The sequence below is a fragment of the Protopterus annectens genome, chromosome 13.part0, assembly GCF_019279795.1.
Source record: "Protopterus annectens isolate FY-2018-M chromosome 13.part0, PAN1.0, whole genome shotgun sequence".
Classification (NCBI taxonomy): domain Eukaryota; kingdom Metazoa; phylum Chordata; order Ceratodontiformes; family Protopteridae; genus Protopterus; species Protopterus annectens.
The window spans coordinates 297,542,285-297,557,182 of NC_056747.1; the positions used below are offsets into that span (position 1 = coordinate 297,542,285).

General features: G+C 40.8%; 1 protein-coding gene across 1 annotated transcript in view; it reads left to right on the forward strand.

Annotated features, from left to right (window-relative positions):
* Window positions 1–14,898, forward strand: part of TJP3 (tight junction protein 3) — a gene marked incomplete at its 5' end in the record, with an annotated part of 839,650 nt that overhangs the window by 143,787 nt on the left and 680,965 nt on the right. Inside the window, 1 exon segment of the mRNA XM_044053884.1 lies at window positions 7,682–7,784. Coding sequence (XP_043909819.1) covers window positions 7,682–7,784 — 103 coding nt within the window.

A 14,898-nucleotide genomic window follows, 5' to 3' on the forward strand; every position in this document is an offset into this window, starting at 1 on the left:
TGGCTGGTAACATTGGACCTCAAGGAGGCATACCTGCATGTCCCAATCAGACAAGATTGCAGAAGATACCTCAGATTTCTTGCAGGTTCAACCCATTATCAATTCTCTGCATTGCCCTTTGGCTTATCTACTGCGCCCAGAGTATTCACGAAATGCCTGGCATCAGTAATTGCCTACTGCAGACTTCAAGGGATACAAATATACCCATATTTGGATGACTGCCTGATCCAACTGGACAGCAAGCACATACTTCCGAAACATCTGACTTTTGTAATAATGTTGTTGAATTCTCTGGGATACACAGTCAACAAAAAGAAATCAAGGCTAATACCCTCTCAAACAATAATTTTCCTAGGTGCCAACTTGGACACAAACACCCAGATGGCCTACCTCACGCCAGAGAAACGGGGGCAACTAACTCAATACTTCAGAAAACTAGCAAATTTCACCAGGCTGACTGCAAGGAAATTCCTGCAGGCTCTGGGATTCATGGCATCTTGCATCCTACTAATCCCATGTGCAAAGCTGCATATGAGGAAACTTCAATGGTACCTGAAAAAGCTATGGTCTCAACACAGCCACAGTTTGGAAACAATAATACCACTGATTCCATGTCTTCAAAAGGAATTTCTGTGATGGGCTCAAGCATGCCGAAGAAACACAGGTCTCCCATTCTGCAAGCCTCAAACAAATCAAGTCATCACAACAGACGCCTCGGACTATGCCTGGGGGGTGCACATGACAGATCGGTGCATTCAGGGCAAATGGTCCCAAAAAGAAAAGTACCTACACATCAATCAAAAGGAAATGCTAGCAGTAATACATGCTATTATAGCTTTCAAAAACCTTCTGCATCCAGGTCAGCTATTGATAAGGACAGACAACACCACAGTAATGTGGTACATAAACAAACAGGGAGGAACCCATTCATACCCCCTATGCAGGCTGGCCATGTCTCTTTGGAACATGGCTCTGGAATTACAAATCGAACTTCAAGCACAGTACTTGCCAGGTGAGGAAAACACGCTGGCAGACAATCTAAGCAGAAATATGACAGATCCACACGAATGGAAGTTGCATCCTCAAGTTTTTACAGAGATAATTCAAGCATGGGGAAGGCCAGACATAGATCTCTTTGCCTCCCACAAAAATCACCAATTGGCAAAATTCTGCTCAAGGACCTTTCATCCACAGGCCTGGAGAGTGGACGTACTCTCTTTCAGTTGGACAACAATGACAGTTTATGCCTTTCCACCTCTTCCTCTGCTGCCCAAAGTTCTATTAAAAACCAGAGCAGACAGACCAAAGATGATTCTCATTGCTCCAGACTGGCCAAGACAACACTGGTACCCACTCCTGAGGAGCCTGACGCATTCCCCACCATGGATCCTACCTCTAATGCCTCTTCTTCTGACTCAGCACAGCTTCAAAACTCTACACAGTCAGCTGAAAACACTCAATCTGGCCGCATGGAAGATTCCTTAACTTCACAACAGACCCTACTCTCCAAGGAGGTGCAGGATGTCATTTTGGAGGCCAGAAGGCCTTCTACTAGAAAAGCTTACTCCGCAAAATGGAAATGGTTTTGTGCCTGGAATGAGAAAAAGGGTCAGAATCCTGGAATACTGAATTTACCTCGTATATTACAGTATCTAGCTGCGATGCTAAGCAGTGGACTTTCATTCTCCTCCATCAAAATCCATGCATCAGCCATTTCTGCAGAATACAACACTGATCCATTTTTATTCTCTCACCCTCTCTTAAGACAGTTCCTCAGAGGGGCTAAGAATCTAAAACCCCCAAGGAAACAACCAATACCTGCTTGGGATCTCAATTTCATTCTAGAAAAACTGACCTTGCCTCCTATTGAGCCAGCTGCCTCAACAGAACTGCAATATTTGTCCTGGAAAACAGCCTTCCTTCTGGCTATCACCTCAGCTCGCAGGGTATGGGAACTACAAGCCCTCATGGCTGTGCAGCTTTTCATCATTTTCCATCAGGACAGAGTTTCCTTACGAACCAATCCGTCCTTTATGCCAAAGGTGGTATCCAGGGTAGCTTTGAATCAGGCTATCCACTTACCTACCTTTTACCCTAATCCTCAAAACAAAGGGGAGAGACTACTACATTCCTTGGACATCCACAGACAGCTGCGTTATTATTTGAACAGAACAAAGCCTTTCAGAAAATCAGAGCAACTCTTTGTGTCCTATGCTACAGGAGCTCAAGGGAAGCCAATTTCCAAACAGACAATCTCAAAATGGATAGCCCACTGCATACGCTTTTGTTACACTTTTCATGGTAAAACTGTACCTGCAGGCATCAGATCTCACTCCACAAGGGCCACAGCTACCTCTGCAGCTTTCCTCAGGGGGGTTCCTACCAAAGATATTTTGGAAGCAGCCACTTGGAGTTCTGTGCATACCTTCTGCAAGCACTATCACCTACCATTATACTCCAAATCTAGAGCAGGCTTTGCCACTGCAGTCTTGCAGGGCATCCTGGCTCCTCCTAGTTCCACCTAGTGCCTACCACCCCTTTTTTAGCTTTGGGATTCTACCCATCTGTTATGACTGCAGCTGTATGCACGATGAACATAGTACAGTTTTGTACCTACCATAAATGTAGATGTTCGAGTGCTAATACAGCTGCAGTCCAGGTTTCCCTCCCTCCTTCCCCTCTTGGGACAGGCCTAATGGCTAACACCTCCTCATACAACCTGATTGGGGTATTCATTTATGGTGTATTTGCTTGCAACTACTGTTTTTTTTTTTATTATATTGCATTGCATTATTACATAAATTTATGTATTGCCTTCCTTCTGGGGGCACCTGACATCTGGGGCAAGAAAAACTGAAGAAAATGGCATTGGCTGGTTCTTTTATACCCCTGTCGCACTGACGTCAGGGAAGAAGTGACGACAACCGACGCCGGACCTAGACTTTGGAATTCGGCCGACCGAGGACCCGCCTGACGGCAGGAGAACCCATCTGTTATGACTGCAGCTGTATTAGCACTCGAACATCTACATTTATGGTAGGTACAAAACTGCACTTTCCCGGGGTCCGTGGTGGCTCCCCCCTTGTGGAGTGGGATAACCATTGCTGTGCGCCATTCAGCAGGCACAAAGCCTGAGGTGAGGCTATGATTGAACATGGTACTTAGGTGGGGTGCCAGTTCATTCTGTAGTTGGTGTAGAACGCAGCCTGGGATGTTGTCTGGTCCCATGGATGCTCTGTTCTTGGATTTGGAGAGTGTGGTTTTTACCTGTGCAGCCGTGATTACAGGAACTTTGCATTCTTCCGGTATAGAGATGGGCTCTTTAGGGGGTGAGAGGGTGGTAAAGTTAGCACTGAACCTATCTGCCAGGATGTTGGCAATATCACTTGGGTCTGTATATTTAGTGCCATTGTGCTGCAACTCAGAACAGATCTGCGTGTTGCCATTGAGATTCTTGGCATAGCTATAGAATGTTTTGTGGTTGTCTTTAGAATCAGTGACGATTTTGTTTTCGTAACTAGCGTTGGAGGATTTTATCAGGGATTGCAGCTTCTTACTGAGGCTGACCAGGGAGCTGCTCCACTCATGGGATTTTACTGTCTTTTGCAACAATTTCTTCCTTCTGTTGTACAGTTTGTTTATGGCAGGGGACCACCAGATTGGCTTCCTTTTTTTGGAGGATAGCATTTTGGTTCTTTTTGGGCTAGCATGATCCATGCACTCATGCTAAGTGCTTATATACTGCAATTATGTAGGATTCAATACTCGTAACTGTATTGTCCATCTGCATGGGTGTCATGAAGTTCACCACTTCTGTCTTAAGAAGCATGAAGTTGGCTTTGGAGAAATATTTTACCATGGTTTCCTTAATGGGGGGTGGGGGCAGGATATGGATATCTAGGGTAATTAGCTTATGGTTGGATCGGACCAATGAAGCGTTGACTTCAGGTGTGGAACACCGGTCACTCACACTGATAATGACTAGATCTAGGATATTGTTGCCCCTAGTGGGGGTGTGGATAATTTGATCCAGAGCATTGGAGTTTATAAATTCCAGAAAGTGTTGAGCGAAGGAGTTGGCACATGAGTAGTTTTCCCAGTTAATGGTGGGGTAGTTGAAATCGCCCATTATTAGGGTGTTTGGTTGAACCCTAATATTTTCCAGTACATCAAGAAAAGAGGAGTGGGAATCCTGGGGCATGGTGATCTGTAGCAAGCTACAATTTGGATTGCAGTTTTGTCCAGAGTTAGTTGCACTTGGATTAAGAATCAAAGAAATGACCTCAACCTTCTTAGAGGATCCAAAGATTAATGGCAACAACATAAATCTCTGAAAGGTGTTGTGGAGTATGTTCACACTAAAAAAAATTACATGTGTGTATATATCTATATGTAAACTAATTGTAGCTGTAAAATATCAAGAGAATATCCTATCTTTGGACTACTGGTCCAGACTACAACAACCTACTACTCAAAATAATCAGAAAACTCAATTAATTCAACTATCTTTAAAATTACCCCCATACTTGATAGTAAATAATGCATAATGAACGCCTGAAAATTTAATAAATACTCCTCCACATGTTCATCCAACTGTTTACACTGTGAAGTGCAAAGAGCTGAAATTTTGCATGTAATTTGGAGCTGTAAAGGTTCATATAAGTTGTGGTGTTCCTTAAAGGTCAGACTATAAAAGATGTATGAAAAGACTACTGTGTCCTGGGAATTGCTGTTTTACACATTCCTCCTTTGGGACTAACTAAACTGAACGTACATATCTTAGTTACCCTTTTCTCATTGATGAAGCCATACATCTCACAAAAGTGGCTTGACAGATCAAATACGTCATGGGATGCTTTTAAAGAAACAGCGATTAAATATATAAGTTAATAACCAAAGCAAATGCTCCTACTGTAAACAATTTTGGATCACATACTCCGATAAACTCAAATATACACAAATAAAGATAAACTAAATTAAAGAAAAGAAATAGTACCAAGAAATTTCACTCATAAACTAAAGTTCATAGTGATGTGTAATACTGCTGTTGTACTAATTAAAATCATAAAGTGGCACTTAGCACTTGGTGTACATAGTTCTTATGTTATTAAATATTACATGTTCTGTAGTCCTATCTCGCCTTCATTCTTACACTTGGGATCGGAGCCGAACCTCTGCTCTTACTCGGCCATTACTCTAGTTCAAAAACTTCTGGTTGGCTTGTGGCTAGGAGGTATCCCATCATGCATCACTAACCCAGATCTCGTTTGCCGCTCGATGAGCTCAGATGTGCTGCTTCTTGGCCGTGGCTGACAACTTTATATACGTTTTTCTAGCTATTTGTTGACAAAAATTATTGTATTATATTAGTTTAGTGTGTTATCGCATTACTTGTCTGTCTTAGACATTTTGCTGCAGTTTACTGTTTGTGCTTGATTGGCCTTTCTTCCGTTGGTCTTGTGTGTATCCCTGCCTCGCTGTCTGTTCTTGTCCCATTTCTGACATTTTAGAGTTCCTTACTCAGTTGTTCCATCAAGGTTCAGCAGCTGCCACTATTAAAGTTTATCTGGCAGCTATTTCTACCTTTCATTTGGCTAATGACCCTAACCTTATGGCTCATAGACTGTGTAGAGCTTTCCTTAAAGGGGCCATGTTAAGACCCCCCAGTCATCTATCCAGTGGCACCATGAGATTTGAACTTCATACTTCATAGACTTACCTCAAACCCTTTCGAACCTTCAGCTACTTGTAACTTTAAGTTCTTATCATGGAAAACTATATTTTTAGTGGCCATCACATCTGCAAGGAGGGTCTCTGAACTGCAAGCTCTTTCCATTAAGCCCCCTTTATTTGGTGTTTCACAGAGATAGGGTCTCCTTACAGACAAAACCCTTCCTTCATTCCTAAGGTTTCTTCTCAGGCCAATATTAATCGGTCCATTGAATTACCTGCTTTCTTCCCTAATTTTTCTAACAAGGCAGAGTACAAATTTCACCAACTGGATGTACATAGACAACTGCGTTTTTACCTTGACAGAACTAAGGATTTCAGAAGATCGGATCAACTGTTTGTTTCCTTTTCAGATACAAGGAAGGGCCTTTCAGTTTCTAAAGTCACAGTGTCTCTCTGGATTTCCAGCTGCATTTCCTTTGTCTATACATCCAGTGGCAAAGATCTTCCCTTCAAGGTGAAAGCTCATTCTATCAGGTCTGTGTACCTCAGTAGCTTTTCAGGTTAAAATCCCAATAGATAATATCTGTGCAGCAGCAACATGGGCTTCACCTCATACATTCATCACTAACTACAAATTGAATATGGCTTCCAGGAACGGGTCTTCCTGTGGTTCCACAGTACTCAGGAGCATTTTCCAATGAGCCACCCAAGATGAAGATGCTGGGGAAACTGTCCCAAGTGTAAGAATGAAGGCGAGATAGGACTACAGAACATAGAGAAGTTATGTACTTACCATAATGTTCAATGTTCGTAGTCCATCTCGCCCTTCATTCTTACAAACCCTCCCTCCTGCCCCCTCCTTGAGGACCTGGGGTAGAGTAACTATTGCTTTATTGTTATGTTGGGTCCTTTAGACATGGTTTGTTCTTTGTCTCTGTATGTTTCTCCTTGCAGCAAACAAGATCTGGGTTAGGTATGCATGATGGGATACCTTCTAGCCACGAGCCAACCAGAAGTTTTTGAGCTAGAGTAATGGCCGTGCCGAGGTTCAGCTCCCATCCCAAGTGTAAGAATGAAGGGCGAGATGGATTACAAACATCGAACGTTATGGTAAGTACATAACTTCTTTTTTTCAGTGTGTTAAAAGTAGAAATCTCTGTGTACCAGTTCTTGTTAAATGTTGAAGTTTTTGCTGTATACTTGAAAGTTCAAATAAAGATATTGGAAAAAACAGACTGGCTGGTTCCATATGCCTACTCCAGGCTGCATAGAACTGTTGCAGCTGTTTGTAATGCATTTGAAGAATCTTGTTTAAACTTTCTGGAGTTTTATAAACAACACGCTTACATCTGATCTGTACTGAAGTATTACTGATGTAAGCTGTGTAAACAAGCAGGAGCAGTATTCAGAGATGATTTGTTTTCTGTTTCTCAAAGTAACAGCTCTAGGTCTATTTCAAAATAGTTAAAAGTAGGTATCAAACTTATTTGTTTCCTGCTATGGCTGTGATGCTGTAAATGTTCCCAGGTGTTGCATTGTCAGGCAGCCAAGAAGGAGGGCAGTGGAACCATCAGGTTGCCAGTTGTTTTATTCCAAGAGGGTGTAGAAGTATCATGCCTTTTGGCAGATGAGAGCAGAAGCGTCATCAACTGTTTACTAGCCTTACTAAAGGCACTTTTTGATGTCTGAGTGCATTTGCAGGCATGTGCTAAACATTTTCTAAACCTCACTCATGTTATATAGGTATGCAAATTCTTGCCTACCCTTGACTCTGTGTTTGTTTTGCTGCCCTCTCCCCCAGGATCATTAAGGGCTTGATTAAACTAGTAGTAGTAGGGTCACTAGGTCTGTAGACAAAATGTTAAATCCTGATAGCCAACCCTAGTGAAAATAAGTGTTAGTAAATTGGTGTAAAAAAAATCTTGCTGTTACACAAAGACAAAAATAGCTTTATCTGTTGATGCCGTGCTGTTTGAGACTCTCATTTTTTTCTTTTTCTCTTCCTCAGAACTCGGGACAGAATTGTTATGGTAAATGCTGTTTCCATGATTGGTGTGACCTCCTCCTTCGCCATCCAAACCCTAAGAACCTGTGGAAGAACAGCCAACTTAGTAAGTATATTAATGAGTATTTAAAAGTTTCACTGGTTTGCCTAAAAGGATAGAAGTTTTCCTTCCATCTTATCTGAAAAATCTTCAGCATCTGTCCAAAACCACCAGTCATTGGAAAACACACATTCTGCCTCACAGTAGTCTTGAGATTAGTTTGAAATTATGTTTTGCTCCTGGGGAGAGAGGAAGCAGTGGGACATTATTTCCTGGAGACTGCTGATCACCAGAAAGCCTGATAACTACATCTTAGTTGCCAGCTCAGAATTTGTACTTCTGTTTTGTTCCTGGTGAGAGGAGGAGCAGAGGGCATTGATTCCCAGTGGTCTTGGACGGGACATTAAATGTCTGTGTGGGACCTTCTTGATTGGTCTGGTTGCTGTTCCAGGTATTTACTAGGAAAATGCTAAAACAAGCTTCCAGACCCCTGTTTCATCTGGGACAAGACTCTTGATAACGAAATAGCCTTTGGCCTGCTTCTCATCTTGGGATTGGTCTTACTTTTGATGAAAAAAGAAGCAATGGAGCATTGTATCTCAGCAGCACAAGACTGTGGTGAGACCAGGACTAGTAATAGCAAGTTAGTTGAATCCCCAATATTCTTCATTCTTGATAAAGCTAATTATTTTTTTTCATTTCAGTAAGTACTGCCTGATTAGCTACTGTCTAACCTAATATCAGAAAATCTCCCTAAATACTTCATCCAATTCCTTGTCACTTATAGCAGGAGAGCAGCTTGAGAATCAGCTTGCCCTGGGTTAGGCACCCTCCTATTTAGAAGTTATGTCTGCCTTCTGATTCTGTATGGTGATCTTTCCCTTTTTTGTTTTGTGTGTGTGTGTGGGGGGGGGGGGTGATAAGCGATACATTTTGACATTTATGCATATTTTCTATATGGCAATTTATTTGGCTATCTGAGGGTGATCTCAGTTTTCTCCTGGATCTGCCACTTCTAGATGTCTAGGCTGTTTTATGCATTCTGGGGATTGGCTGCCTTCTCCATCCATTATTTTTATACAGGCCCCCACCTCTTATTATTTTCTCTACATAAAGAAGTTATTGTACGTTTGCTGCTGTAAATAGTTATTGCAACTCCACCCCCCCCCCAATCAAAAGCTAGGGAATTGCATATGTTCTCAGCTGCTAGAGCACTTATTTGTAATTATTTCATGAGGCCAAGGCGGTTGCTTGATGAATGTGTCCAGGCAACAGTACAGATGTGCAGTTTTGTCTAAGTATTTAAAAAAAGTTGTGATTGCTGCTTCTCTGTGAATTCCTTACTTTGAGGAGGTGTAGTATGTTTATATAAAGTAACAGCTGTGTGGTGGGTGCAGCCATCCATATCAAGCCTCTCCACAGCAGAACAAGTGTGTGTTTTTTTTGGTGCATGTGCCACAAATGTTGATTTTTCTTATTTTTCTCATCATCTGAAATATTTTAGTGTTGGAAATTTGTGCTGCTGATTTTTGGCATGCACCCTAATCACATGAAATGTACTGTGTGACACTGTACCTGTAAATAAGGCAAGAGCCTCTTAAAATTCCAAAGACTATAATTGCAAGCCTAGGAATGGTAAGACTGAGAGGATATATGCTTTGTCCAAGGTTGCCATATCTCTGAATATCTCAAACAGACATGTATAGGTACATGTATGTAGCAGGGGTGGGATTGTTGGAAAGCATAGCTTTTAAAGTTTAACAGAGAGTTTTGGAATTTGCTGTTCCTTATTTTAAAGCACAGTTTATTTTTCAAAGTGACAGGGCTACCACAGTTAAGTTTTGCCCTTTGATAGAGCTAACAGTCACAGCTGATCTTAATGCCTTTGTGAGCATCCGCACATATGTCTGTAATGTATCAAAATTGTCAGCTCACTGGAGCCACTAATTCTTTTGATATAGTAAACCAAAAGTGTCTTCTAGACCCATGTATGAGCTCTTCCCTTATGGTGTGTAGATGGCTTAGTAGCTTGCCGGCTGTCCGATAAGGTGATACTTTTTCTCTCCACCTTGTTGGTGACCTCAGATGTTCCACGGAGCTCACTGCTTGGTGGTCTCTCTTTTCTACGTTACTTAATGTTGTGATGGAGTTGTATGGTAACACCGATTTGTTTGCTATGCTTTAGAACTCTAACAGGTCCGGCTCCTTTTGTGCGATACATTCTACTTTATCTGCTCTGAGCTGTAGAGCCCATTCACCTGTGTGCAGTCCTGATGTTCCTCCAGACTGTTTCAGTACTAGCAAAAACAGAACCATACTGTTTACAAGGAGGGAATCCCAGGAATGAGAGTGGTGATCGTAGTGTCTACAAAGTAAAAATACTGCCCATATATTTTTTATAATAATCATATAAAAGGTATGGGCAGTATTTTACTATAATTACTGTTATTATTCTAATTTAGTCAAATAAGTAACTCAGTGTCTTTCCAGAGGGACTTTCCTGCTCCCAGTTTTTGAGACTGTACTGCATAATTGTCTCTTTCAGTTTATTTTATATTTTTGTATATGTTCACTAACCTTTAGTCTCCCCATCTTTACAAACAGACGTAAGAATGTAACAGGACTATGAAATCTGAAACAGGACACCTTAATAGAACCTACCTCACAGTTTGCAGTGACTTGAATTCAAGCAACATTTCTCCCCATTTTAACTGAAGTTCACCAACAAAGTCCTAATTTACCTACGCTTTCCTTACTCGTGCATATCCTGGTACTAACCAAGTCATGACCTTGAGGTTGGCTCCAAGAGTAGATTTGGTGGTTCATGGAGTCCTTCATTGTGGGTTAAGCTCTGGAACATATTTCACCTTGCACTGCAACCATTTCTTTCTATGTGTGCATTCAAACACGCACTTAAAAAGCACTATCCACAGATACATGTCATTGTAGAGTAGCATAGAATGCCTGTGCTTGTCATGCCTGTTAGCATGGATAGTCTTGAGAACAACCTAGGCAGCCTGAGTTTGATTAGTGTATCTCATACTGAGCAGAATAGTAAATACGTAATGTTTCTTGGGGAATGGTGAAGCAGAACTGGCCATGTGCTGCACTGTAACCTGGGAGGAAGCATGATGATACAGGTGCCCAGCCAGCGGAGAGATTTGGATTCACAAGCCACCAAAAGTTTGTCCCTTTCATTTCAATTGCACAGAAGAGTGCATCCATATGGGGAAAGCATTGTGGGAACGTATGTAATGCTGAACATACTTCTCTTTCTACAGGGATGGGGGATAAGGGTAATCACAGACACCCTCATAATTAGAATGTCGGCATAGGTCACAACAAACCCTTATGGCTTGCTTGCACGATGGCCTCTTGAGATGGTTCTTGGGATCCCAGTATGAGGGAGCAAATAGATTCAAGCCCAGTAGAGGTAGTAGGCTTGCTTGTTGGCAAACATGGAAGGAAAAAGAATCTAGCAAAAAAAAAAAAAATGTGCTTGAAAATGCATTATCTATTTAGTATCTAACCTTCTATTTTGATGTCCATACCCATAGTCTGATAATACCAATGCTAGTGAATTACATTATTATTTTTTTTTTGTTTGTTTCTTTGCTTGTTGTACTCTGCCCACACTGTCTGCCCACACTGTCAATCAGCAGTCCATCCTGGCCATTTGGCCCATTCATTCACTATCACTGGGGTGATGACCGACCTGGAGGGACCATCATTGAGAATGTCAACAGAGGTGATTAATGTTTTTCATTGGTGTACTGAAAAATGCAAGGAGTGCAACAAGTTAATGGCACTGGATAGACTAGCTTCTCCAGCAAGCAGCTCCCAGCCATCTACCACAATTGTGGGAAGTGGTTTACCTGCTGTCCACTGGACAAGTTTGACATTCCTCTCCGTGTTCAACCTATTTGAAATTACTTCATGTATTTTCTCTCTGATGTTCAGTATGTACACTGCCTATCTTTCCTTTACTTCCTTAATTATTTCATTGTCTTGTGTGACTCATGCAGTTTTGTCTAACCTCTGCTTTTGGTTATTTTTTTTAATTATTTCTTACATTGTTATTGTACATTTAGTCATGTGTGTTTATTGATTTGCAACTGTGCTTGACATATATTTGTCTAACAACTGTTCCTGAAGCCATTGTCATCAGGACTGTACTGAAAAACTGGTATTGAACATTGGGGCATTCCCAGTCATCAAATATAAATTGATTTGTTAACATTTGTATTAGTAGTGAACCCACTTTCTCTGCAGTGATTCAGAACTAATGAAATGCACTACAGAAAAGTCTTTACATGAGGAGCCGAGTGATGTTTTCCCGAAATTCCTTGAATCCCAAGGCATAAATGGTGAGACCAGATAACTGGCATTAGTGTGGTACTTTGAACAAGAAGGATGGAATGCGGGACTTCCAAGATGGCCGCACACTGATAATTTCCACTCTTCCAGTGTGAAAACGGAAGCTCAGAAAAGAGAGCCAATGAATTTCTTTTGGGTAAATTTTAGTTACTGACCAGAAAGTGCCCTGCCGGGATGGCAGCAAAGAAGACATTTAGAGAACCTGAAACAAAATCAACCACAAAAGGTGAGGAGAAAACACTAGGTGGGAAAAAAAGCAGTTCAAGCTCCAGTTTTGGTGCAAGACATGACTTCCAGTAATCAGTAGAAAAATAAGTCATATGTGCGGGGAGCTGACTGAAATAAATGAAACACTAAAGGAGTATATCAACTCAGATAACAAAAGGCTGGAAAAATGGAGGAAACTTTAAATACATATTCAGATGAGCTGATAAAACTGCAAAAATCGGAGGTCAAAATGAAGAAAAGGCTGGCTGAGTATGAGACTGCTCAATAAGAGGTGTTTCAAAAAAATGGCAAAATTAGAGAATACAGCACATAGGGAAAACCTGAGTTTTTCTGCTGTACCACAGAAACTAGGAGGAGGCAGACTCTGTTAATTTTATGGAAATGCAAATAAACACCTGAACTAGTATTGCACAGCAGTTGTTATTTGAAAGGGAACCAAACCTGGCCATGAGAAAGCAGCCAAGACCTCTGATAGTAAAGATGTAATCCAACCAGAAGAAAGTTGATTCTGACAAAACTGTGGCAGAAGGACAAAGTACTAAAAGTTGAAAACAGTAGAGTATTTGGGGAAAATGGTTACTCAGTGTACACCAGGATGAAAAGGAGTAAATGTATTCCAGCAGTCGGCGAATGTTTTGAGGCAGGTGTGAGATTCAAGCTGTTGTATCTAGCTATCTTCACAATATTTTTTTCCTCGAGGGTCAGTAATTTTTTTGATGAGGAACATGCTAAGAAGACAATACAGAAGTTTGTCCAACAAAAAGCAAGCTGTCAAACAGGGGGACTCTGCTTCTAATTCTTCTGATAATAAAGGTCATAGGGATACTATGCCACTGAAACCTTTTCCAGTGTTCCAAAGGAAAATGCTTGAAAGAAAGAGAAAAGCAGAGGAGTTGACTAGAAGAACCAGGAGTAAGATGCAAATGAACCAGAAACTGGAGTTGGGAGATGGAGAGCAACAGGAAGAAAGTTAACTAACAACTTAGAAATTAATTAATGTGGGATTTTTTGTGAAATCTGGTGGAACAAAAAAAAATAGGAAATATTGAACTTTTTTTTTACTTTTTTAAACATGTAGAGCACTCCAAAGCATATGTCCTGTTTCATGTCACTAATGTCTGAAAGAACATTAAGGAGAGGGGGGGAAAGGAAGGAAAGAGGCAACTAAGTAACAGTATTTTTTTATAAAACAGGACATATACTGCATGTTGCACATTTTCAGTTGACGTTTGTTGTAGAAAAAATATTGAATTATCCCTTATGGCATAGGCAATCCTGCATTTATATAAATCAAAAGAAAACATATTGTCATAGTTTAAATTGCAAACATTATAATCACATGTAATCTACTGTACAGTCACTGCTAATCACATGTTAATTGCATAGCTCATGCAATTCCTGCCTTCCCTTAAATGTCATTCCTCATCCAAAACATTACCTGCACCTATTTTCCCCACAATTCCCATTCATTTCTCTGTGACTTGCTCCTAGCCTTTTCTAAAGATCCCACTTCTGATTCTTTTATCTCTGTTATGATAGTTAATACTTCTAGTACCGTTGGTTTAGACTTTGAATTCCATTTTCTAGTAATTGCTTTTTGGCAGCTACCAGGATTAAATACAGCAAGGCCTTACTAAGTCTAGGAAATTCTGATTTTGTATCATAGCTTAAAAAAAAAACAATAATTTCCTTAGCCACACCCATTTTCTCACAGCATCTCCCTTAGAGCAGTCTGCAATGAATCTGTGAAATCTGCCAATTTTTTACACTTCCAAAAAATATGGCCCCAGTTACCTCTTTCTTTGCCATCACACCTCCGACATTTGCAGTCTACCTGATAAAAATTCTTTGGAGTCTGCTTGGAGTATAAAATATATATGCAAATACCTGCAAGCAAAAATCCTAAATCCTCTAAGCTTTGTTGCATATCTGGGAGCCATACATAGAGCCTGCCATTGTTTCTTAGTGAATTACTTTTCCAATTTCTCTCCCCCAATCCTTTCTAGCCTCCTCTGATTTATATAGCTGTCCTGCAGTATTGTATATGTCTTACTAATTATTCCTTTTCTAACACAACTTCTGTTCTGTATTCTAGTAAAAGCTCTACCAGTGTGGGTCTTTTACTTAGGATCCCTATTCTTTTCTGTTTGCCTAGAATCCTACATTAATCCTTTATAGGGAAGGCAGTCTATAGCCTGCAATCCAAATGTATTCTGGGCCTCTTCCCAATTCTATTATTTTTCCCTCTCTAATTATTTGCACTCAGTACCTTGTTTCCTTTACCAGTTTTCTACAGTAAATGTATCCCCCCCTTGCCTCTTATCTGTACCCCTAATTGCATTTATCCCTATCAGCAGAATTCTCCATTCCCTTGTTGGTTTAGTTCTTAAAATATTTTCTGCTACTTTATGAATATAATATTCTGTATGGGTATTGTTATTCTCCTTAAGTATCTGCACCCAAAATCCAAGTCTCTTAATATTTCATGAGGTTCCACTGTTCATAGGTAGGTACAAGGCTATTGGCCCAAGGGCCTACGTAAGCCTAGCCAACAAGGTTCCCTGGTTTACGCCAC